Source organism: Artibeus jamaicensis, unplaced genomic scaffold, assembly GCF_021234435.1.
Source record: "Artibeus jamaicensis isolate MK-2021 breed Jamaican fruit bat unplaced genomic scaffold, CSHL_Jam_final contig_426, whole genome shotgun sequence".
Lineage (NCBI taxonomy): Eukaryota > Metazoa > Chordata > Mammalia > Chiroptera > Phyllostomidae > Artibeus > Artibeus jamaicensis.
In genome coordinates, this window is record NW_026521826.1 from 9,400,080 (window position 1) to 9,426,115 (window position 26,036).

At 36.0% G+C, this 26,036-nt stretch overlaps 1 protein-coding gene across 4 annotated transcripts in view; it reads right to left on the minus strand.

Annotated features, from left to right (window-relative positions):
* USP6NL (USP6 N-terminal like) overlaps positions 1-26,036 on the minus strand; it is a 188,198-nt gene that overhangs the window by 26,235 nt on the left and 135,927 nt on the right. For all 4 annotated transcript variants that reach the window (XM_037143516.2, XM_053665807.1, XM_037143514.2 and 1 more), the window contains 6 exons: positions 22,902-22,982; positions 12,674-12,781; positions 7,340-7,449; positions 5,193-5,241; positions 3,500-3,620; positions 683-777 (listed from right to left, as the gene is read on the minus strand). In XM_037143516.2, coding sequence (XP_036999411.2) covers positions 683-777; positions 3,500-3,620; positions 5,193-5,241; positions 7,340-7,449; positions 12,674-12,781; positions 22,902-22,982 — 564 coding nt within the window. The remainder of the gene's footprint in view (positions 1-682; positions 778-3,499; positions 3,621-5,192; positions 5,242-7,339; positions 7,450-12,673; positions 12,782-22,901; positions 22,983-26,036) is intronic.

Sequence of the window (26,036 nt, forward strand, 5' to 3'; positions counted from 1 at the left end):
CTCATTTTTACGTCTGAAAATCAAATCTGTTTTATGATAGGATTGCAATACAACATTTTGATTCTCTTTAATACAGTTTTATAGTGAAGTATTTTTTTGCTTTACTAAACTATGTTTTAATATCATAGAGCACATATATAGTTCACTAAGAATGAGTTTGTATATCCTTAAATACTTTTTGTGCAATTAAAACACCTTCAAATTTACTAAAATATCACATATTTTATTTGTATATATCAGCATCAAAGAAGTCTGAGTTAGGGCTATGATAGTTTATCAACATTAAATTTCAAAAATCCAATGTTCTTTAAACAACTGCATAGTAAATGAAATGGAAAACACTATAAATCGATATGGTAATTGGGATCAAAGGCTGCACTCAATTATTCTAGCTTTATTCTTTTTTTTAAAGATTTTGTTCATTTATTTTGAGAGAGAGGGGAAAGGATAGAGGAAGAGAGGGAAAGAAACACTGATGTGAGAGAGAAACATTGATCGGTTGCCTCTTGCACACTCCCAATCGGGGACCTATCTCCTGCAACCCAGGCACATGCCCTGACTAGAATCAAAGCAGCAACCTTTTGGTCTGCAGGCCGGGACTCAATCCACTGAGTTATACCAGCCAGGGTTCTAGCTTTATTCTTGATGTAGGTGGGTTTAAGTCAATGTCATATCTACCTACCAAGTGTTGCTTGAGCTTGGACAGAAATTTATTCAGTATTTTTTCATGATGTTCTTGAAACCTCAAGAGCTTAGGAAAACCATGGACAAAAAAGCCTAGAATACAAACATAAAAAATATTTTAAAAACAAGACTAATAAAAAATCCCTATTTTAAAATGCAACATTGCTTTCATTTTTAACTGCCAAAAACAACAACAAAAACTAAATCCAGGAGTTACTAAGTACTTTTCCTCCCCCCACACAGAAAATAATTGTGTATGAGCTTTGGTTAATAAAATCTGTAGTCTAATATTTGTTTTCTAAAGATCTCCTATAATCTTATAAGAGTATAAAAGAATATTTCTTTATTGAAAGGAAAACTAAGAGGCCAAGGAAAAATGGAAACAAGCCATTTATCAAGATTACCTCTTCTCTTAAAGTATCAGGTCATATCCTGATTTGTATCATTGCGTTTTACTGTTAATATATTATATAACAAACATTTATTACTTTTTTCAGGTTCCCTCTAAAAATTTAATTAATATCATGCTTTCAAAGTTTTTATCTCTTTTTTTAATCCTTTCTATAAGTGATATTTAGTATCGGTTAAAATATACTATGTGATCAGTGTTACATCAGAAATGGTTTTACCCCAACTGATTATACAATATAATGTATAAGATTTCTAGGCTACAACTAATTGTAATTCAGTGAATAGTAATTCAGTATTAATTTTGTGTATTTAATTCATGGAACTTTATATCTATTTCTAGTCACAGGTTTCCTTTCAGACATTCTATACAATCCATTAAAAAGGATATATACTTAATAGATTTACAGTTTTTCCATATTTCTATTTTGACAACCTGGATTCTATATAACTTTGAAAGATGTTAATAGATGTTCTATGTTTTAAAAAAATCCAGGGAAAATGCTCTACATTATATCTATCCTTCTTGGATATTCACGATGCATATGAGCTTCTTAAGGTTTCTAAGTTGTTTTATAAAGAAACATTTTTCTTTGTTTAACTTGGTCTTCTAGACTTATTTGATTTGGAGACCTACCCGCCCCTGCAAAAAAACAAAAACAAAAACAAAAAAACCCACATCTGTTTCCTAAAAGTGAAACTATGTTCCTCACATCCTATTGGGAAACACTGCTTTGTAATCTTTGGAGAAGGGCTATTTCTTAACTACTTCTCAGTTTTCTAAGATGTATATAAAAATTTGCACAGAGATTCTATTCCTCCCTTAGTAATATTTTCCAGTGAAATGATTTCATAAAAGAAAATCCACATCTCTTTATGTGCCACTTTCATGGTCAACTTGATAATAATGGGAACTGGAAGAATTTCAAGAAGTCTAATTTTAAAACAAGGCAATGCCTGTCATAATAAATACTAGCTAAGGCACCTAATCTTTCTTCACTTTTCAGTGACATCCCAGACTTGATATTTTAAATCTCATTTTCTTCAGCCCTCACTTTACTGTTTATATTTATATGTGAAACTTTCATATATGAAATGCAAAAAAATGACTTTTCTGAAGTTGAGCAGTCTCCTACATAATTACATATACTTAAAATACAACAGCCCATGTACTTAAACATATATCAGCAATATCACCCCAAGGTAAAGCAAAATAAAAATTGATATAAGGCAGAGTTATTTTTTCTCGAGATGCTTTTTAAATGATACTGTCTACTAGATGGAAATTCACTGTAACATGTCATACTTTTAGAGTCTATTAGTGAGGTGCAAAGTGTCCAGAAACAGTTATAATGAAGACAATATTTATTTTAAAAAATTCACAAGGAACACTGAGACAGCTAAATGCTAACACACATGCATGCACATTTTTGCACACACACACAGACCACACACACACACAAAATACTCCCCCCTGGGAAAAAAACCACAAGGTAAGAATGTGACATTTAATATCTATAAACTATAGAAGGTCATGATTTTGAAATATAAAAACATCACTTTAAACATGTTACAGGTTCCCCACAATATAAAGTTTAAATATTCATAGAGCTTACATGATCCATTCTTACAGAAATTAGTGCTAGATTTTGGTTTTACTTTGGTATTATCACATAAATGGCACTGGGAAAATAATTTTGCATTATATGGACAAATGTCACTTTCATTTCCAAGATAAGTTGTAATCCAAAGTCTTAAACAAAGTTTATTACATATGCTTGGGCAATAGAAGGACATGGTTATTAAAGTCAATCTTCTAATCTGAACACCAAAAAAGTGCCCAGGATGTGTTATCAGCCTTTTATGTAAAATGGAATCTATTTTAAGGCTGAAAGAACTAAAACACACACTTGTAATACGAAAATACTTTATTACGTACCTTTTCTTTAAATACCTTGAGCATCATTTTTCAATGAATATTCTTTGATAAAGAGTTATATACAACAATATCCAATCAATAATAAACAGTTTACTGAAATGATAATCACATAACCCTAAAAGTTTTGATCAAAAGGCATCTCTTTTTTCTTCCAATAATACAGCTTTTCCTAAAATTGCTCCAAACCTAAATTAGTCTCTTCTGATTATAGGGACAAGTAAGAAAACAATTTTTAAATGCCAACAATATACTCTGGGGCAAACACAAAGGAATATAAATGTGAACAGAAAAATTCATTCCAGTTCAATAAAGGAGAATGAAACAAAACATTTGTAACAAACAGTAATTAACAGAACGAGCCCCTAGACAGTAAGTTTTTGTACTTAACTCTACCAAGCATCTTCTACAGTTTGACTTTTTTCTCCCTCTCCTGCTTATTGTTTATGATAAACTATGTGGCTTTCTTACCGTGCATGGCATGCTTGGGGCCTGAGAAGAGTTTGACCAGGGCCCAGAAGGCATCCTCTTCATTCATATACATAAGGAGTAAAGCTGTAATCTGGCTCATCCCCTGACAGTAGCCAACTTCCTGAAGAGTAGATGAGAGCACAGAAACCAAGGGCTTTACGATCAAATTATATGCATTTGCACGTGTAAAAAAACCTGACTTACAAAATAATCAGAAAGTGCCTAAATACATTATTGAATAAGGAATTCTACAGAAAAATATTAAAATCTTCATAGCATTGAGCCACATTCTATAAAGGAATAAGATTGTGTTCAAGAATAAATATACAGGTGTGAACAAAACCTAAACATAAATGTATTTTTATTCCCCCCTGTTCAACTGTTACACCCTCTGTAAAGAGCACTTACAGGTTTTTTTTCTTTTTTTATCTATGCTTCTCAGCTCAATATCCCTCTTCTTCATGCAGATGCTAGCAAATCTCTCTCCTCCTACAGTGCCAATTCACGGTCTGGCCTTCTCTAGATTTCTGGACCTTTACATACATGCATTTGCAGACACACATCCAACCTATGCCCCTGAGGACTGCCAATTTTTCCCATGTTCCCTGCTTATAATGTGGCCTTAGACATTCGTGTTGGTGGCATGTGAACCAAAGCTCATGGAGCAGAAGAGGACACCTCACCCCAGGGGAACAATTAACTGGCTGCACTGGCTAATCAGAAACTCTTTCTAGGAAATCTGAATAAAGCCCCAGAGACTGGAATCAGATGGTGATGTGTACTTGAATAGAGTGGTCACGGTGAGCCTATGGGTACACTTTTAGCCGTGGAAAAATTGCTAAGTAGGCAAAAAAAGCAATCTGGAGAAATACTGGAATAAACAGCTTACTGAGTCAGATGTGGCCCAAGTGGAAGAGATAAAAAGTGTAGCTCTTTCTCACTGAAGGCTTCTTACTCTTCAGCTCCAACTCCCATGAGGCCCAACTATTGCTTCTATGAGAAGTCCCTTTATTATGCTCCTTTTTAACTTGCCCTAGTTGGAGAATTTCTCTCCCTTGTAACTGAAAGCTTTTTGTTACAATAGAAATTACATATCTCAAGGTTCAAGGTTGTCCTCCCTGAACCCTAGTCAACAAGCTTTTATTTAACATCCAAATTACACTCAATTCTAGTTGATCTTTCCCCAAATTATCATCTCCCCCCACCAGAATAATAAATATCTAAAAAAAATGTTCCATTATCAGAAAGGTTAGTCTTAGCCTGCTCATGGGAATAGCAAGCAGGTACAGGTAATATCCTAGTTAAACCTCACTGAATGGATAAAAAGCAAAGCAAAAATTAATCAAGCTACCAACTTCCTATCCTTCTAGCTCTGCTCATTCCCAGTCCTATTTCCATAAAATAAAATCAAAACAAACAACAACATCAGAATAATAAAACAAACAGTCTGGAGGAAGAGGGAAAAGTGAGATTCACTGACACGCTGTGGTTTTTCCCACTTCTAAATCAGCTTTGCTCTACGAGCCAGGGTTACTGTAAGAAATCCACAGAGCTCAAAGAACGTGGATATCATCTAGTCCTGAGATGAAGAAACTCAGCCCAAAAGGGCCCTGAGAGGAAGGGAGTGCTGAAAGCTTCCCCCATTCCTCAGAATACACCTCAGAAAGCTTGGGGCAGGCATCCTCCAACTTACCGTGTTATAAATAGAATATGCAGCAAGAACATGGAACAGGGATTGTTGCCTAGAGAAAAGAAAATTTGTATTGAATACAGCTTAGTTATTTCACACATTTTAAAAATTATAAACTTGAAAAAAACAGGTTGACTGAAAATAAATAGATAATCCAAATAAAGTTACTGTTATAATAAAGAAATGATCCCACGCTCAAATTTTAACAATATTTTATATGGTATAAAGTTGTCATTATATAACATTCATTTTGTGGAAAGAATTTATACCAAAAAATACAAAAGGCTTCACAGTTTCTTAAATGTGTTGCCCTCTTTTGTTGGAGCAACTGGCTTGACAGAACCATGGGAGGGAGCTATGTGCAATACCCACACGGCCGGGTCAACCTTCTCCAGGAGGCTGAATACGCTCTAAATCGGCCTCCGATACACAGTGCTGTCTCTCCCACAGCCAGGAGTCAGGGGTCCAATGCTGAAGCAGCGGAAATGGGAAGGGCTCTACCAGTACCATCTCTGCTACTCTACTAGCAAAATGTTTGTTTCCCTTCCCATCAACCTGAGGCTCTCTGGCAGTCTGGAGATACTAGTTTCAAAGAGAGGAAGGCTTCCACAAGGAGACACAACAGTGATTCCCCTGAACTGGAAGTTGACATTGCCACCCAGACACTTTGGGCTCCTCGTCTCTGAATTAACAGGAAAGAAGTGGTGACTATATTGGCAAGGGTAGTTGATACTGATTATTAAGGGGAAACTGAGTTACTACTAGATGATGGACACAAGGAAGCGTAAGTCTAAAATATAGGAAAACATTTAAGGTATCTCTTAGCATTACCAAAACCACTGTAACGATCCAATTCAGGCTGGATTGTTAATGGTCCAGATCCTTTAGAAATAGAGGTTTAGGTCACCCCTAACAGGTACAAACCACAATCAACGGAGGTACTTGCTTGAAGGCAAAGGAAATACACAATGAGGAGCAGAAAGAGAGTTATAAACCAGCCATGACCACATGCCCAGTTGCAGAAATGATGACTACAATGGAGTACTTCTTCCTTATTCTGATATATGTTTACATATATGTTAAAATATTTTGTTTTCTCCCTTCTCTTTTCCCTAATCATCTTATATGAGATCTTTTAACAACAGTTAACTTTAAAGCACAGTAATTAGCTTAAAGAATATCAAAGCAGAATAGTGAACATGCATCCTTTTGGGCAAAAAGGGTTAACATAATCAGTCATAAACAGGACAGTTAGACCCAAGTATAACTTTGTTACTGACTTTATTTAGAAATTAAATCAACACAGGTTGACTGTGATGGTCAACTGTGCCAACCTGGCTCAGCTACAATACCCAGTTACTCCAACACTAGTCTAGGTGCTGCTATAAAGGAGATGTTTTGTACATGTGATTAAAATCCATAACCAGTTGACTTTAAGTAAGGGAGATCATCCTAGACAATCTGGGTGGGCCTGATTCAATCATTTAAAAGGCTGTAACAGCAGATCTGTGGCTTCCCTTAAGAAGTTCCCATTAGGCCAGCAGCTTCAGCTCACACCCAGGAGGCCCAGCCTGCTCTGTGGACCCCAGATTGCCTAGTCAGCCCTCGCCATTGTGTAAGCCAATTCCTCACAATGATTCTCTTTAGTATACACTCTTACTGGTTTCTGTTTCTCTGGTTGAACCCTAACCAATACAGAGGTCAGCAAAACTATACCTTTCATTCATAAATTGTCATAGTCATTCAATTCATTCATTTCCCACTTTTTTTGTTTTGTGTGCGCATGGGGTCAAGTTTATAGGGATGTTATTTATCACTGACAAAATTCTTGAAAGGCAACACAATCTCTCGTCTCTTTTCTAAGACTTTGAATAAAGTATCTACCATATTTTTAAGAATTTACAAATCATAAAATGATTCTTTACCAATTTTAAGCACCAACTATGTCAAAAAATTAAAATGTTAAGTTAAATGTGAACCTAAGTTTCATACAACATGAACTAAATGATCTGCAAAAGTTTAAACCTTTAGGACCTGAATGAAGATTAGTGTTTATGAGACACACAACACTCACATTTTAAGTTAATAAAGATTTGATAGAGACTATTTATAAATGCTGTCTACATTGAATAATATTAAAGTTTACTTACTTAACACCGTATCTGTCTCTAAACATAATATGGTCCCTAAATGTGCGGTTGACATCAAGGTCTATTTGTCTGATATCAGGAGAACAACCACGTGCTCTGTGCTTTAATTTCTGGAGAGAAAAAAGAGGGGAAGAAAGCACATTTTTATGGAAATCAGCTGTTGAAAAATCTACGAAAAGTAGTATAATAATTCTCATTTAAAAGATATTTTGGTTTAGGAAAATCATTCCCATGGTTCAAACATGAAAACAACATAAAAAGGCGCACAGTGAAAAGGTTCTCTCCCACTCATGCCCCATCTCTCCTCCTCACGTTTCCTCCCTTTTCCCATTACCTCTTTTTTTCAACTCTTATCAACAGAGGTAGGTTTCAATTTTGGATAGAGAACTTTTTGGAGTTTGCATTGCTAGGACCATGTAAAACCTCTTCACAGCCGAGTCATACAGTTCACTATGATTTTTTTTCTTTCCAACACAATATTTTTGTCTTCCTTGGAGCTAATCATTGCATTATTTCTTGATTTGCTTATTTTCTATATAGTTGTTAATTCAGTCTTTAAGTTGCATAAATGTCCTCTGGAGACGTTGAAATCGAAGGGGTATTCTCTCCATTTCCACTTCTTGCAGACATAGCTCCCAGAGCCTTCTGACCTGTTTTAGTTTGGGTGGCCACACAGCTGGTGTCTTGGGGTCTACCTTCACCCTTAGCAAGGCCAACCTTTGCTTGGGTCTCCTGTTCCCTGAATTTCACATCTTCCCTGGTTTATTTCCTTGTTCTGAAGGAGCATATGCTCCAGCAGCTCCTCTGAAAGGGTGTATAGAAGATACATGTTTGAAACTCTAAATATCTGATAGCTACTGTCTTAACTACTTGACTATTTTGAATTTTGAGTCAGAAAATGTGTTTGCTCAAAAAGTGCTGCCTTCACTGTCTTCTAACTTCTGATGTTTGCATTCTAAGCCCTGCTTCTCTACAGGAAGTTTGTATTTTTTATCTCTAGAACCTTATAGGAGTTTCTTTTTCTGTGTCTGAAACTTCACATTTCTGCTTTGTTTGGATCTGTTTTTATCCACAGGGTTGGACACTTGATGGATCTTTTCAATCTTAAAACCTCATACATCTCTCAGTTCTGAGAAATTTTCATAATTCATTTGTTGATTTCTCCAGCCCCCCCCCCCCACATTCCCATTATCTCTTTCCGGAACTCTTATTATTACAGTGTGGGATCTCCTGGGCTGTCATTTAATTTTCTTATATTTTCTCTATTATTTTAATCTCTTTGACTTTATAATCTATTTTCTGGGAAATCAATTGTTATTTTCAAACCCTCCTCTAGGATCTTTCATTTCTATTATCATTTTTATATTCATAAGCTCTTTGTTTTTCTCAAATGTTCCTTTTTATAGCATTCTATACTTGTTTTATGGATGCAATGTCTATTTTTATCTCTCTGAAGATATTATAGTTTTTTTTTTCTGTTTCTTATAAGTTGCTTTTTTCCATTCATTCTCATTTGTCTTTCATATTAGCTCATTTTCCTCAAATGAATAGTGATACTTCATTGTCTGCTTATATTTAAAAGTAGGTGACCAAAAGCTGGTGGAAACTCTGTGTGGAGAGGTGGGGATTCCCAACTATGTCTTCACAGGCTGGGCAGTTTCACTTGGGTTTATTTTCTTAGGCTGGTCAGATTCTCCAGAGAAGGCTCTTCTGCTCTCCTGTCAAAAAGACAGGCCCCAGCTGCCCATATTCTGAGAGTGGAGTAGAGGGAAAGACTGCAACGCCTCAAATTCAGGGTATTCAATTCTTCTGTGCTTTCATTACAGCAGCCCCACCCTGGGCAGTGTCCATGTTCTCTCCCGCCCAGAGGCCCTCTGGTTCTACCCTCTCCAAACAGCAAACCTCCAGTCTCCTGCCAGGGTGGGGAGGCACCGAGGGGGTCTCACTGCTTCTGCAGCAGACTTGTTCACTTTTGTTCCAAAGGTTCCTGGAACTGGCAATTACCAAGGCTTCTGGAGATTTTGAGATAAAAATCAGGTGCTTCTCCAATTTCTCGCTACTACAATTACTTTTCTCATGTTCGCTAAGATTAGTAAGTATTTGTCTGAATTCTGGTTTCTAAAAATTGGCAGCTCTTAATTTCTTCTCCTATTTTCTCTTCCTTAAGGTATGCCCTTTAAAATACTCTCTGCTGTTACTCTAGTGACATTCACAATTTAGGGACACTAATTGGCTATGTTTAATTATCCATGTTTAACCAGATGGGAGATTAAAATTTATATAATTTATACTTTCCCATGCTTAAGTATAATTAAGCATCTATATACATATGTTATATCGACCCATCTACCATGTGCTGGTAATATATATTTCTGCTAAATATTACTGTCAATTCCTGACTTAACAGTGAAAAGATGAGGGCTATCTCGGATATGTGTGTTTATGTTAAGTGTTTTCCATGTGTAGTTTTGTGTTTTGAGGTACAGCTTAGAGAAAAGCAGCTTCTGTAACTTTTTAAAACAGAAAAAGTAACTATGGTACACTTCAGAGTTCCAAAGATGGAGGAGGATACTTACAGTACTACACTGGAATCATACAACCACTTAAATGTTATTCTATGCTACTTCTTATATAAGTTGGTCCAGAATACATTACAAAAAATTAAATTAAAAAATAATAATCTTTATATATTTATTCTTTAAATATCTGGGGGGAAAGGATAATGGGTAGAGTAAAAAAGGTTCCATTGTTGCTCATCGGCCTCTTGGTAAAAGATAAGATGTCAAAAAAACAGAAAGAAAATGATTGATAATACATGATAAAAGACTTTAAAATATTAAAATTTAGTAATAAAGGGAGAAAAACACCTAAACACATCTATAATATCATCTTCTCTAGAAGAAAATCCAACATAAAAAAATGACTTCATGATAGACACAAAGTTGAGTCAGAAAATAAAATGGTCAGAAAGACTGTTTATGCCTTAGACTATTTACATGTTAATGTGCAGAGCACAAGAAACCAACCACATTTCTTATCTGAATGAAAAGAGATCAGCAGCTTCTCCAGTCATCTCTGAGACTGGGTGGGTTGAGATTCATGATTGTCACAATAATATAAGAATAACCATCTTATTTAAAAGAAATAGTAAATAATGAACCTATAAAACTGAGGGCAGAAGTACTGTGGAAGCATTTAAAGGAAAATTAGCACTGTGAGTTTGGCCTATAAGATTATTAAGCCCCACTAAGACTGTAGATGATGTTGCTAACCTCTACTGGCTGAACCTCTCCCAGCTACAGGATACAGCATCACTAATGATGAGATACAACTAAAAGAATAGGAGAACAGATGAGAACACCAGGTCAGGAGTCAGGACAATTTGACAATCTGAGAAAAACTTTAGAAGGTTAAGAAAAGTAGGTTTAGTAGAAAATTTATTTCTACTAAATTTCCAACTTGAATAGAACAATTTACATGACTTTTACAAAGGGAGAGGAAGAAAGACTGACTAAGAAAGGAAGTCTTGGTTAAATAACAATGCTGGGGAAACTCAGAGTAAAAAAATGTTTATAATAGTGTTGAAAATTATAAGCTTGAAAGTCTTGGTGAGCAAGTCACTGAATAATGATGCTGGGGGAAACTCAAAGAGTAAAAATAATGTTTATGATAGTGTTGAAAATGGTAGCTTGAAAGTCTCGGTGAGCAATCCATTTCTCTTATTGTTGTTATTGTATGATTGGTTTTTACTAAATGGTCCTCTCATATTAACCAGTCAATGGAAAAAAATCTTATTCCATGTAGAAAAGGACTAATATATATAACGGGAAACCACAGTTCTAATATTAGCACATATATACTGGGTTCAACAGTCTCTCTCTAAAATTCTTGTTTACCTAGAAACTATGACTATGAGTTTGGAAATGGGGTCTGAAGATTTAATAAAATTAAGATGAGGTCACACTGGATTAGGGTTGGCTCTAAATCCAATGGCAGGTGTCCTTATAAGAACAAACACAGAGAAAACACACAGGGAAGAAGCCATGTGAAGGTGAAGACAGAAATCAGAGTGATGCAGAGACAAGTCAAGCACACCAAAGACTGCTGGCAACCACCAGAGTCTAGGGAGCATCAAGGAAGGGTTCTTCCTTAGAGCCTTGGGAGACAGCAGGGTCCCACTGACACCTTGATTTCAGGCTGTATCTCCCACAATTGTGAGAGAATAAATTTCCAATATTTTAAGCCATTCAGTCTGTGGTACTTTGTCAGGCCTAGGAAGTACACACGGCATGCTAATATTTACTGAGCACGGACCACAGGCTGGGCACACTTAGGAGGCGCTAGGTTAAATTCTGCATGTTCTCTCAGGCATCATTTTTAACACTGGCTGTCCAACTATGACTACAACCAAACACTTAATCAACAGTCTAAAATAATTTGAAACTCTAAAACCATGAAAATAAACTTAGAGTATGTGTAGGGTCCAATCAGCTAATTTTGAAAATCTATTAGTTATACAAAATGAGTAATTCTTTAAATTAATGAGTATTACCTTCATCTCGATGAAATTTTACATATATTACAATGAAAATATCAAAAGAGAATTCCAAAACCCCTTTTTATAACTAAATTTGGTTTAAATAGTTTTTCTTTGTTCCATCTATTCTAATTTATTCTACTTATATACATTTTCTGAGTAACATATTTCAAACTGATTCTCAGACATGTGTCTTACCCCTTTTAAAGACTGATATAAAATTTAGGTTTTGAAGTAATATAGCTGACAGAGAAGTAAATTTAATGCATGAGGTAATTTGAGGAATGCATTACTGATTACAGTTTAGCTCTGTATTAAGAAATAATAAAACCTAGAGATACCCTAATAACCCTAAAAAAAAATTCTTTTTCATGTTTAGAAAAAACAGCCAATCATACACAGGCAGTTGTTGGATAAATTGAATTCTGCTATTATTTTTCCGTAACTAAAAGTGACCCTGTAAGTCTATTAATATTACATTGCAAACAAGAAGTTACAATCAGGTCTCAGTCAATTTTTCTTATGAGTATGGCTCAACACTGATTGATCATTTTAAGTATTTGAAAAGCATTTCATACTTACTAACATTTCCACTGAAGTACTTGTTTTAAATTTAGGAAGGAGACTTCAATAAACAAAACAATCAAGAAAACAAGTAACAGGCCTATAAACCCAATGTTATATCATTTTAATATAATTTTAAGTGGTTATATGAATATCTCTCAACACCTTGAATGCTAAAAGAAATGGATTTTACTTTTGCATTTCAAAATAACACGCTGGCTTCAGATACTCACACTATAAAGGTCCCTTGTTTCTTCTTTCATTTTAGGGATCTCAAGAAGCAGAGCCCAGACTTCACCTCGGAGCTGGAGTGGGATCCCCTTGTAAATTCTCCTGTGAAACTTATGAAAAGAAACAAACTGAAGTTATGAACTGGCAAAAGTTTAGACTGGTCCCTTAAATCAAATTAATTAATATTTGTTAGTCTTTTATTTTCAAGGTACCCATGATAATTAATGATACATTTTAACATGGCACATTTGGATCTTATCATCTCTACATTTCAGATCTTAACAGGGAGACATAAACACAGAAAATAAGAAAATAAAAAATAAAATGTTAAGTATGTCTAGTACATTAGTATTTTGATATCATTCATTAAAAAGGTGTTCCCTAAGTGGCATGAAAGCATAATCATTGCTTTTTTTAAGTTGTGAACATTCCCTGTTGATATAATTAACTAGTATACAATCTCTTCCTTTTGATCCACACACCTAAAAGGCTCCAAATAATAAAAAGGTTGCCATGTGCCAGAAGTATCTTCCTGAGTGTAGTGAGTACTGCTCACCCTAATCTCTTTCCCACCACCCTCTCCCCTTCTCTCTGGGGCTCTCTAGAACACAGCAAACTTATCATCTGAGTTAACTCCTACCCCTCCCTGGACTCTTCCCCACTCCCACACACTCCCTCTTCCCACTTCTCTTTTCAATTCTTAATAATTTCTTCAGGAACACCTTTGTCCTTTCCTTAATGACAGTGACCCTATCTGATCAGACAAAAATAGTCATACATTTCCATCAAGAAGGAAAATCATTACTTTTGAATGAAATCAGCCATAAAACATCAGTACTATCAACTCTTTGGTTCCTTGAAAATACACTGCTAATGCTCTAAGAATCTTAAAACTCAATGTACTTCTCTATATAGTAATTACATCTTTTTCCTCAAGGCTAATTATTCAAAATAACATACAAACCTTCTAAGGTCATTACAAAATTTGCCTAATAAAACTTGGAAACTTAAAAACACAGGTGGAAATGATTAGACCAATTACAGCAGAAACCTTAAGGAATAAGATAAGGATAGGTGCATAATTATCTTTATGACCAAAATAAGATATTTAAATAGAATGGCTAAGAAAATAAGATCTTAGTTCTAATAACTGAAATTTTGGTGAACTATGAATATGCAGAGCTTCAATTTCTACTACTATAACTACTTAGATTTTTAGAAACTAAAGCTTTAGTAAGTCAGACATGATGTGGTTTGTGAAACTTTGATTATGTAGTTTAAAATGACTGATACCACAGAGCAACTTTTACTGTGAAACAGTGAATACTGTGAAACTGATTTAATTAGATAATCACATAATTTCAGTTGTGTTCTTTTGGTATAAACATAATATGCCTCAAATTTAAAATTTCAGCAGATAGTGACTAAAATCTTAGAAGTTTAATGTATACAACAGCTCTAAGTGGAAGAATATATACAGAAAAAGCTTTGTATAAACTAGACTCTGCTACTTGTAACATTTCTTCCCATGTACTAAACACTTACCACCATTAATTGCAAATTTAATGTGGTAAAAAAAAAAAAAAAAAGCAAGTGATTTATTTTCCTAAAGAAAGCCTGTCATCTGTCAAAATCACCTTAAAATCATAATAAACTGCTTTTAAAGATATCATCCACTAAAAGTTACTTCAAACTATCTCCTAAATTTCTAGACTAAAAATTACACTGTAAGCACCTGATAGAAATATCAGAAAATGTGGAAATCATTGCAAATGTAAAAAGTGAAACTTTAATAGTCAAGTAGAATATGATGGCAGGTAAACAAATTAACTTTGATGAGCTTGAATCTCCATTAAACTAATGTTTCCAGTGAGTAAAATAAGAGCTCTGACATGTATTTCTTAAAGTATATTACTTGAAAAGACTTTTGACATTTTATTGTTGTCATTCAATTCTGCATTGAATAGTTATACATCAATTACTGTCCATTATCCATTATCCATAAAGTTCAATTGAGCTTCAGAAAAAAAATCAAATTGCTATGATAAGTTGGGAAAAAATAACAGAAAAATTTTGGGTAGAAATAAAAAATTAATGCTCCCAGTGCTACACCAGGGTTAAAATGAACATGTAGGCACATATGAAAAAGGTTGAAAAGAAACATTGGTATGTTATCAGTAGCATCATTAACAGTAACAACTAAAATCAACTACTGAGCATTTACTATGTACAGAAAACAATTTTAAGCTATTTACAGATATTTACCTCATGTAATTATATCAACACCTCTATGAGATGTTATTATCCCAATTTTATAGATATTGAAAGTAAATCACAAAGATGTTAAATAGCTTTTCAAATGGCACACATAAGTTATTACCAGTTAGTAAAAAAAAACTGATTTTTGCATTAAAAAAACAACAACAAAGACTATCTTTCAAGACCATTGTGTATACAGTATCCATTGTTTTACTCAACCAGACTTACTAAAATACAAGGAACAGGAAAATATTTTTTTAAAGCATTAAAATAATGAAAGTAAAATTACATCTAAAACTTAAAAAGAATAAAATGGATGAATCTAAAATTCAAGCTGTGAGAGGTAATGAAATAAAACACGTACAAAAAGTCTCAGAGACAAAAAGACTACAGATACGGAGACCAGACCGGAGACCAGACCGGTAGATATTAGGGGAGGGAACTGAGAGGCTGGGGGACTGGGTGAAAAAGGTGAAGGATTATGCAAAACAAAAACCAAACACCCTCACAGACACAAAGAGCAGTATGGTGATTACCAGAGGCAAAGTGGAGTTGGGGGAGGTACAAAAGAATAAAGGGGAAGATAAATGATGATGGAAGGAGACTTGACTTTGGGTAGTGGACATACAATACCATATACAGATGATGTATTATAGAATTGTACACCTGAAACCTATATAATTTTATTAACTAAGGTCACCCCAATAAATTCAATAAAAGTTCAAAAACAAAAAATCATAAATTATGAGACCCTAAAATAAGAATTTTAAATTATGCTTATTATTTTTCAAATACTTGTCCTGTTACACGACAAGCTGACTTATGGTTACTTATCTTTCCTTATAAATTTCAACTATCATAGAAATTTGTAAAACAAAGATAAATTATACCAAAGCACAACAGTTGTAATAAAATTTGCTTATTTTCCAGAACTCTTATTTTCCATAAACTGTTCAGTTTACATCTGTTAAGAATTGTTCAATGGACAAAGTAGTATCTCATATTTTCCGTAACAACTCAGAGAACCAAGGTAGAGAGAGGTGGTTTGCCTAGGTCAAAGAATTCATCTTTTTAATCCTACTTCAGGGTATTTCTGCCAAATTGCACTGCCTCCTACATGTAACAGCTCTATTAATGCAACAGATTTTATCCATAGAAGATGATAGCTGATTATCCCAACTCATACATACTCATTCATTCATTCAAAAAGGAAACTGTAATGACTGCCTGCTTTGTAGCCAACACATTATATTCTATGGTTACAAACATGCAAAAGTTCTCTGGAGCTCACAGTGTAGTAGGGAAGATAATTATGTAAGCAGATAATTCAACATAAACAGACGATCTTGTATAATACAATAAAGCCACATACACTGACTGCTATCAGAGCTGAGCATCTGACTCGAATGGGAAAAGTCATGATGGAGATAGACTCTCCCATAGGTGGGCGAGGGTGGTCAAAGGAGAATGGCAGGCACTACACTGTCTAGATCTGCAGAAATAACATGAGGGGTCAGTTAGTCCTTATGGATAGGACATGTGAGATTCCAAGGGGAAACCAGAAAGAGTTTAGGGATAAAGGTGTTGAGGATGAGGGCAGCGAATCTGCTGTGGTGGTCATTTTTTATTGGTCCAACACAGTGCCTCTCATCATGAGACTGTTATTAAAAATATTATAAGGGAGGGAGAGAGGGATGAATTCTGCATGAGAATTAGGAAAGACTCCGTTCATACAAGACAATAAACCCCACACTGAAGGGATTTGCCAGGAAAGGAAAATGAAGGTGGGCATGAGAGTGAGGATAATGATGAATCAAAAGTAATAACTATATGAATAGTACCAGTTATGCTAACATTTTCTGATTATTTATTAGGAGTCAACATATCACTGATTTTCAATCTTTTACCCATAAACCAATTGGGTAAACCAGTGGCACCCATAAACCAATTACTAAAATTCTGTAGCACACCAAAAATATATTTTTGTTAATCTAATAAAAACAAAGGTATACAAGGTCTGTCCAGAAAGCATCCAGCCATGTAGTATGAAAAATAGAGGCATTTATTGAAGATACAGGATATAAGAAGCATTGTACATAAGATGATGACACATTAGTTTCTTTCAAAGTAGGCACCTTGGGACCTCACACAGTTCTCCCAGCATCTCTTCCACTGTTAACACTGCAAAATCCTTTGCTGGAATTGCCATCAACTGCCCCATATTTTCCTAAATCTCACTGGCAGTCTGAAATATCTTCCCTTTCAAAGGTGATTTTAGTTTTGGGAAAAGCCAGAAGTCACAGGGTGCCAAATCTAGTTCATTGGTAGCAGTTTGAATCAAGTCATTAGCAAGTGCAGCATCATGTTCCCTCTACTCTAATAACAGAAGCCATGGAATGAATTTCGCCAGAACACATTTCATGCCAAGATCCTGCACCAAAATCTCAGATACAGCAGTTTTTGGAATCGCCAGGTCAGCCTCTAGGCCTCATGCTGTCAGTCTCGGTCTTTGTCTATTGCAGCCCATACATGTTCAACATTCGCAGGTGTTTTGCTTGTTGCAGGCCTTCCAGAAAGTGGATCACTTTCAACAGATTCTTGACCACCTTTGAAGTGTTTGTACCACACTTTTATTTGCACTGCACTCGTTGCATCATCCCCAAAAGCCCTCTGAATCATCCAAATAGTTTCCATAGAGCAATGTTCAAGCTTAATGCAAAATTTGATGCTCTACTGGCTCAGTCATTTTGAATATGAGATGCACACAGTACATATGCTCACTGAACAGTATCTACCACCCCACAGACTAGCACAGTGAGGTCATCAGTGCTCGTGTGTGCGCATTCCAGTCCACTTTCCTTGGCTGAAGGGTTACATCAATGTCACACAAAACCAGTCTCATTACATTAACAATGGCTGAACATTTTCTGGACAGACCTAGTAATTTTGATTGATTTACAAAAATAATAATAATACTGGTAACAATTACCCACTCTTTTTCCTCCAAAGTGACTTTTTAAAAAATCAGGTGCCACCCTGGTTGGTGTGGCTCAGTAGATTGAGCTCCAGACTGTGAACCAAAGGGTCACAGGTTCCATTCCCAGTCAGGGCATATGCCTGGGTTGCAGGCCAGGTCCCCAGTAGGGAGTGTGTGAGAGGGAGTCACACAGTGATATTTCTCTCCCTTTCTTTCTCCCTCCATTCCCCTCTGTATAAAAATAAATAAAATCTTTTTTTAAACATCAGGTGCCTATACTTTGTATATAAGGATTTCTGGTACAAAGAATTAACCAATCAGATGCAACCTTATTTTATAACATAGCCAATAAGATGCAACTCTATTATAAAACCTACATATTTATGGTTCAAAACAGGGCATTCACACCAGACAGCTATTGTTGTGTTGGCTATTGTCACTTTTTAATTTGGCAATCTAAGCGAAAAGAAGTCAGTGCCCCTGACTATAGTCAGGTACTGCATGTTTTAAAGATTCTTGCAGCACACCAGTTGAAAATCACTGTTCTAGATGAATTTATTCCCTGTAATATTATTACATTCCTAAAGGGGTAGGTACTATTACTATCATCCCAATTTTATGGATGAGAAAATTAAGATGAGGAAAGGTTCAATAACTAGCTCAAAGTCATTTTAATAAACTATGGAAGAACTGAAATTCAGTTAGTGTGACTTCAGAGACCATAGTCTTAACAACCACGATATAGAACATGTTAGATTTTAACAACATATTTTAATATTCCAATTTGAAAAGTAGCTTTAAAATTCTATCACAATTTTATTAATATATAAAATCATTAAGAAAAAAACAAGATTGTCTGAAATCTACCTTTGTTTTCAGTATCTTTCTTTGTTCACTTGTCAATAAAATCAAGCCATCTACTTCAGTCACACAGATACCTTTAAAAATCCAACAACTAAAAGAAAAAAACCAATTCCACTAACCCGTCTAATGTTTTTAATAACTCTTTGAAACCTGAGTGATTCTGAAATAGCAGTGAGTGAGCAAGTCCATGTCACCCTGGCTGCAGTTAGTAACCTTGTCAGCAAGTTGGACTCAATTCTATACAACTCTCACAACTGCAACATACACCACAAAACACAAGTTCACTTTTGGAGCCGCTGATGCTCCTTACTGCCTCCCCATTTTCTTTAATCATCCCTGCTCTGCTGGCTCCTTCATCTCTGCCTCTAAATATACACAAGGCTACTGAGTTGGACCTAAAAAAGTCCATTCACAGGCCTTCCTGCCTTTTATAACTACAGTCTATCTCCCTCTGACCTCTCACTGATAAACACTAAAAGGAAAAGCTAGCGTAAAAAATGGTACAGTGGGCAGGCCCTGAAGTCTGGACATAGGATCTCTTGCTTGCCACCAAGCATGTGACCTCGAATATTTCACTTCTAAATGTGGTGTCTCCATTTCCCATCAGTGAAACTAATATTAGACCCTTATTTATCTGACCAACAGAGGTCCAATCAGTTATTTTATCAAGAAAAAACTATGTTTATCTGTAGTAGGTACCATGCTTTAGCTTAGCTTAGACACAAGCACATCATGACTAGTTAAATTATAATGGGCTCCACTTAACAGAGAGAACTTCATTTAATAGACTATATTTTAAAAATATATACTATTGTACACAGAGGGCAGTAACTGTGAGAACATGCAGGCAACACAAATGGCCTTAATGGAAATGTTTTAATCAAAGCCTGTATCCTAAATACCAAATATTCTCTATGAGGGCTATGTTTTTATTTCAAGATATTTATGTAAATTGTTTGTATTACTGCTGCATAAGTCAGGGGTCTGTGGAGAGAAAACTTACACCTGCTCTTCTTGGAAGATAAGAAAAATATATGCTATTTTTTTACTTCAATGCAATTTAAAACTAGGTATAATTTGAAAGCAAGTAATTCCTTTAGTAGATGCATTCTGTTTCACACCAAATTAGACCATATATATCATCCAATAATTCCAGCATTGTAGCTGTGGAAAAGTGCTTTAAAATTATACATCAAAGAAATAGTTCTGTTAAAATCTCTCTAACTGGTAACTAAATTAGTCAGAATTGCTGTACAGAACAATAATAGCCTAGTAGAATTGCTCGTTTTATAGAGGCTTACATACTATCATAGATATATGCATACTAGACAAGAACATCAAGCCATATATCTCTACAAATATTTTATTAGACTGAATGTGAGGTTAAAGCATAGGTACAATGCACCAAAATTTATCCTGTGATTATTACTTGAGCATCTTTCCATAAAGACAGAAGGTGAAGTACAGTTGTCAACTTTAGACCAATCTGAGAGACACAGCAAAAGATTAAACAAGAGCACAGGCATTGTAACTAACATTCTACTATGAACTGATTCCTCTTAAAAACATCTTGACTTCCAACCTAATGCTAAAACACATATAATAAAATCAGCAAGCAACTCACTCCCAATGAAAAAGAAATAAGAGTTTAATAGATTTTAAAGAAGGATACTTAAGATGCTCAAAAAGAAAACTGACATTAGTATTATGAGATACCCCAGGACGAAAAGACATCTGTGGTTAAATAAGTTTCATGAAATTTATGATCCCTCTTAAAAATTCCCACCACATATAATAAATAATATTAAAGACTCTCTAAAGTTGTGTAGTAAAGAAACATTGCTAAACTATGTTTAGCTCTGATTTTCCCCACTTTATTTAGCTGGATGGACCTTTTCTCATGTTGTAATAAGTTAACACTTATTGACTACATACTAAGGGTCAGGCTATATGTGTTTTATATGAATTAACATTTAATGCTCAAAACAACTCTGAGAGGCAGATGCTATTATTATCCCCATTTTACATATGAACAAATGAAGTCAGAAAAAAGTAAAATATCTTCCCCCAGGTGGCACAGCTAATAAAGTGGCAAAGCTGGGATTTGAACCTAGGATAGCCTGGCTCCGGAGTCTTCTGCTAACCTTAAGCAATTCTGCTTCTATGTAATATTCATTAGAATCTAAGGAACTGGTTTCACTTACTGGAATTCTTATTGGCAAATGCTGACATACCACAATTTATATCTATGCAAAAAGGAAAAATAATACATAGAAAAAAGTATGAGGAAATAGCTATCCTACTAGTTAACTCAGTTGTGCTTGCTGTAGGACTATGGAAGACATTTTTTCCTTAAAAATTTTTGCCCCATTTTTAGCACAATTTATTTTACACCTGTGTTATCTTCTTTCTTGGCCCTCCAGAGAGGTTGCACCCTCCTAGCATATTACAATTCTCCATCAATGTGGGGATCACTTGGCACTGGATGAAAGAATTTTATTTCCCTCAAATGACCAACATACTTTTCAGTAATGTTCCCTACATTAAAAAAAAATTACTGTCCAAACATCCTTCAAAAAACAGCAGTAGCTAACATTTGCTGATGCTTACTCTCTGCAAGGTGTGTGCTGAGTGCAGTATGTACATGACTCATTCACTTATCGTCCCTCTGAAATGGGTATAACTGTCTCCATTTTACTATCAGTAAACCAACACTTAGATGTCAGCCATTATCGGAGTATGGTCCATGAGGTCACAGCTGTTCTCGTAATGATACTAAAATGTCAGTTGCCTTCTTCACTCTGTTGACTTTTCACTGACAGCAGAAAAGCTGTGGTCATAAAAGTACTGGTACTATGACACAAATCATGGCGGTAGCAGCATTATGCCAGTGGTCACTGTATTCGCCACTCAGAGTTGAAAACAAGTCAGTTTTGCTTGAGATGAAGCAGCAGAAATTACAAATTTTATGAAATCTCAACTCTTGCATGCATATCTTATCAATAGTCTGAGTGATGACAGGGGAAGCACTCACAGGGCACTTAACTGTAATCCAAGTACCATGGTGGTCTCAAGAAAAAGTACTAATAAAACTGTTTGAATCATGATCTAAATCAACTGCTTCCTTCATGAAACATCTTATACTGGAAAGAAGGACTGACCAAACAACTATGGCAGGGGTGCCAAACTCATTTTCACCGGGGGCCACTTCAGCCTCGAGGTTGCCTTCAAAGGGCCGAATGTAATTTTAGGACTGTATAAATGTAACTACTCTTTATGAGTTAATTGAGAGCTTGGCGCTGCTGATGGGCAGAAACAAGGTGCCAGGCTGGATAAAACTAGGTGGAGGGCCAAATTTGGCCTGCAGGCCTTGTGTTTGCCACCTGTGAACTATGTTTATTCAGATTTAGGTATTCAACATTTTCTCAAAAATAAATGAAGCCTGTCACTTTCAGGAAAATATCTGATAATATTTGGTGCCACTGATAACATCTGACCTTTCAGGCAAAATTAGAATTTTAGAAATTTTTCACCATCATAAACTTCACGGGTAACCAATATTTAAAGATTCTTCTGATGCTTTTAACAGATGTATATTTTTAATTGGTTTATAAAACTGAGCACAAACTCAATACACAACAAAAGATTTAAGGAGAGGATGCCAGAGACCTCTGGAAAAAGGGATTGCTCCTGTTTCAGAGAATGATTTCAGAAGCCAGTCCTCCCTTTCTGAGCAGTGTGACATGTGGATACGAAGCCTGAAACTAGTGCAATAAGCATGATCCCAAAGGGAAGCCAATCTTGAGATGAAGCTGACACTGCAGAAGGCAGAAGAGGGGCAGAGAGAAACTGTCACAGGCAACATACCTGTGCAGCTGGATTCAATCACTCCACACCCAGCTGACTTCTGGACCACCCAACACATTCTCTGAATTGTTGAAACCAATCTGAATTGGGTATTCTGTGATACCAGAAAGACTCCTAATTTGAGGGATTCCACTAAATTAAACTAAAAAATTCTTTTAAAGAATATGAATGTAATACTGTGATAATTAAAGAGAAACTTTTACTGAGAAAACTCCCATTGAACTTGTACAGTTTCATTAAGAAGTAGCATTATTTTTTATTACCTTTTCCGTGTTCTTGTATTTTTCCCATCCTTTTAGCATTTTCAACCATTTAGTCGTTCTTTCAATTTCCAGGTGCTTTTGCTAAAATAAAATTGAAATTTATTGTTACTATTTGTTTAAGACTTCTTTACTTATGAATTACAAACAAAAAAAGTCAAAGAAAATGCTCCTAAAAAAGAACTACTAAAAGGTGTGATATATAAGAGAGCAAATATCCTATCTAACTTTTTAGAAGTCGTATTAGTAATTTTAGAGTTGTATCAATAGTATTCCATAGTTCAAGTAAAGATACACAGGAGGTACTTCAGTGGGGTAGGTAAAGAGAAAGAAATTGTTTAAATTTCCCCAATACGCTTAACTTAATCACTAAAACCCCTGAACATTCTACTAATTTAAACCAAAAGGAAATTTTAAAATATTTTGAAATATCTTTGATGAAACAACAAAAAACATAACTTCAAAATTCCATTCTCTTCTCCCCCCCCCCCACCATTTTACTCAATTCTAGCATCTTAGTGTTTTCAGTGACAGAGCTGGAATTCTTAATCAAGAATTTGATACTTATTGATTTGTGGAGTGTTTGGAGTGATTAATATTTAATTATCGCTATGGTGGTGAAAAATTGTACAAAAGTAATAGTTGCTGCCAAAAAAGAAAGCTCACCATTTACTAAGGATGCCTTAGGTGGAAATCTGCTGTGACAGGTGCTACAGCATAGGGACAGAAAGGGTAAGAGTAAGGTCATGGTGAAGGAAGTAGTCAAGTACACCAAAGGATGTCAGAGAAGATGGGCCCTACACAAGGAATTAAAAGGCTATCAGGGTTTTTATCAAGTGTAGTGTGTGAAAGAATGTTCTAAGAAGCATAGGTAGATGTAGTTCTGAAATAATTCAGTATCAGAAGAGGCTGAATGAAAACAGTCTTATAGGTCACACTAAATTGGAACTTGGGGCAAAGCTGGGGAATGGGCCAGGTGGTACAGAAAGTGCTTCTTCCTCACTTCTTTGATGGCCAGAAGAGGGATATTGTTTTCCTAAAGAACTGGACTTGCTGCCCAATCTCCTACTCACGTCTAAGGTGGAAGAGTGACCAGATGATTAGTAAATTTATAAAAAGAACCAGGTGTAGAGACCTCAGTCCCTTATCTTAGAAGCCCAGCAACTCTCAGAAAGCACATTTTTCAGGCAAAACAAAACAAAAATAAAAACACCCTCCTCAGCCAAAAAGTCTATGGTGACCTCTGCCAGTGACCAGGTAAGTAAGTCTGTCTCCTCCCAGGGTTCAATTCTGGGGTGCCTGCACGCCTAGCCCACATTCTCCCCTAACTACTCCGCTCCAGGAAGGCTGGGCTGTTCGCTGCTTCCCCATTGCCTAGAGCACTGCTGGGCACACAGTAGGCAGTTAACCATTTCATTTTTATAAGAACAAAACACAGGATAATTTTCTCTCCTAAATGAGGTGAGATTCTTCTATTTTGTTCATTTTTCTCAATCCCTACTTTTCTTTTCTGGAGGTTTCTGTAAGTATAACAAGCATATGAATAAAAAGCAATGAAAATAGAAGACTACCTAGGAAAGAAAATTATTCTGAGGACACATTTTACACTCAAAATATATGCTTATTACAACCCTATGAGGTGAACATCCCCATTTTACAGATAAGGAAACAGAGATACAAAAGGGTTAAATGACTTGTCCAAATTCCCCTATCCAGTATGTTCATGTATGAAGGAGGAGTTTGAAACTGGGAAGCTTGGTTTCAGGACCTACACTTTCAGCCCCACACCTTATTATCTCTTGCTTCCCTCAGGTCCCTGCTCTAGTTCAAGCAATGACACTCCTGGATGAAAGCATTCGCTCCTTATTGACTGGCTTTAATCCAGCCTCAAACAGGCAGATGGCATAGATCCACCATCAATATTTTTAGATTGAAAGGTGCATAAAATCCCAAAGAAAATCTTGAATTTAGGAAAAGATTCTTACCAATAAAAATAATCTTATAGAATTTTATTTTCAGGAATATTCTTAAAACCTTTGAACTTCTGGTCAAGATAAAGGCATAGGTAGACATGCTTCACCTTAAACAACCATAAGAAGGATCACTACTAACCTCAAAACAAAAACACCCAGAACTGCCAGAAAACTGAAATGTCTGGAAGTCTAACAACCAAGGATTTAAAAAGGCCATATTCATCCAGATGGGTAGGAGGGGCGGAGATGGGAGATGGGGCAGAGAAGACACGGTGTGGAGGCAGATGTAGAGGCACCGAGGCAGACAGCAGAATGGGCGGTCCCACATTCATGTGTGGTGTATAAAAACTGGGAGGGATACCTTGGGAGTGAACAATCCCAGCCCCAGGCCAGACTGTGCAGCAGGGGATTGCAGTACTTGGAAAATAAAGCCTCATAACTTCAGGCTTTTTAAACCAGTGGGGGCTGGGGCAACAGTTTCTTCAAACTGCTAGTTTCTCAGGAAGGTCTGTTTAAAAGGCCTGCATAGTCCTAGAATGTATGCGAACCCACCCACTCTGGGAACCAACACCAGGGCAACAGCGGGAGGGGTGCCAGTCACATATGGGAAGTGGGTAAAGTGGCTGGAGGTAGGCAAATGCCAAGCAAGCCTCTAGCAGCAAGGCAGCAGCACTGGCCCCTCTTGTTTCCCTCCCCCACAAAGGGAGCCACAAAGTGGTGGAGCGAGTTGCCCCACCCTGGCAATTACCTATGGCTCCATCCCATACAACTTAACAAGTATGCTAAGACTGAGAGGTAAAGCAGCTCTACCTAATAAACAGAAACAAACACAGGGAGGCTGCAAAATTGAGGAGACAAAGAAAAATGGTCCAAATGAAAGAACAGAACAAAAACCCAGAAAAAAGAGCTAAACAAAATGTAGATAGCCAACCCATCAGAGGCAGAGTTCAAAACACTGGTGATAAGAGTGCTCAGAGAACTCATTGAGTATGGCAAAAGCGTAAGGGAAGAAATGAAGGCTACACTAAGTGAAATGAAGAAAAACCCACAGGGAACCAACAGAGATGATAAGGAAGCTGGGGTTCAAATCGACCATTTGGAACATGAGGAAGAAATAAACAGTCAACCAGAACAGAATGAAGAAATTTGAATTCAAAAACACGAG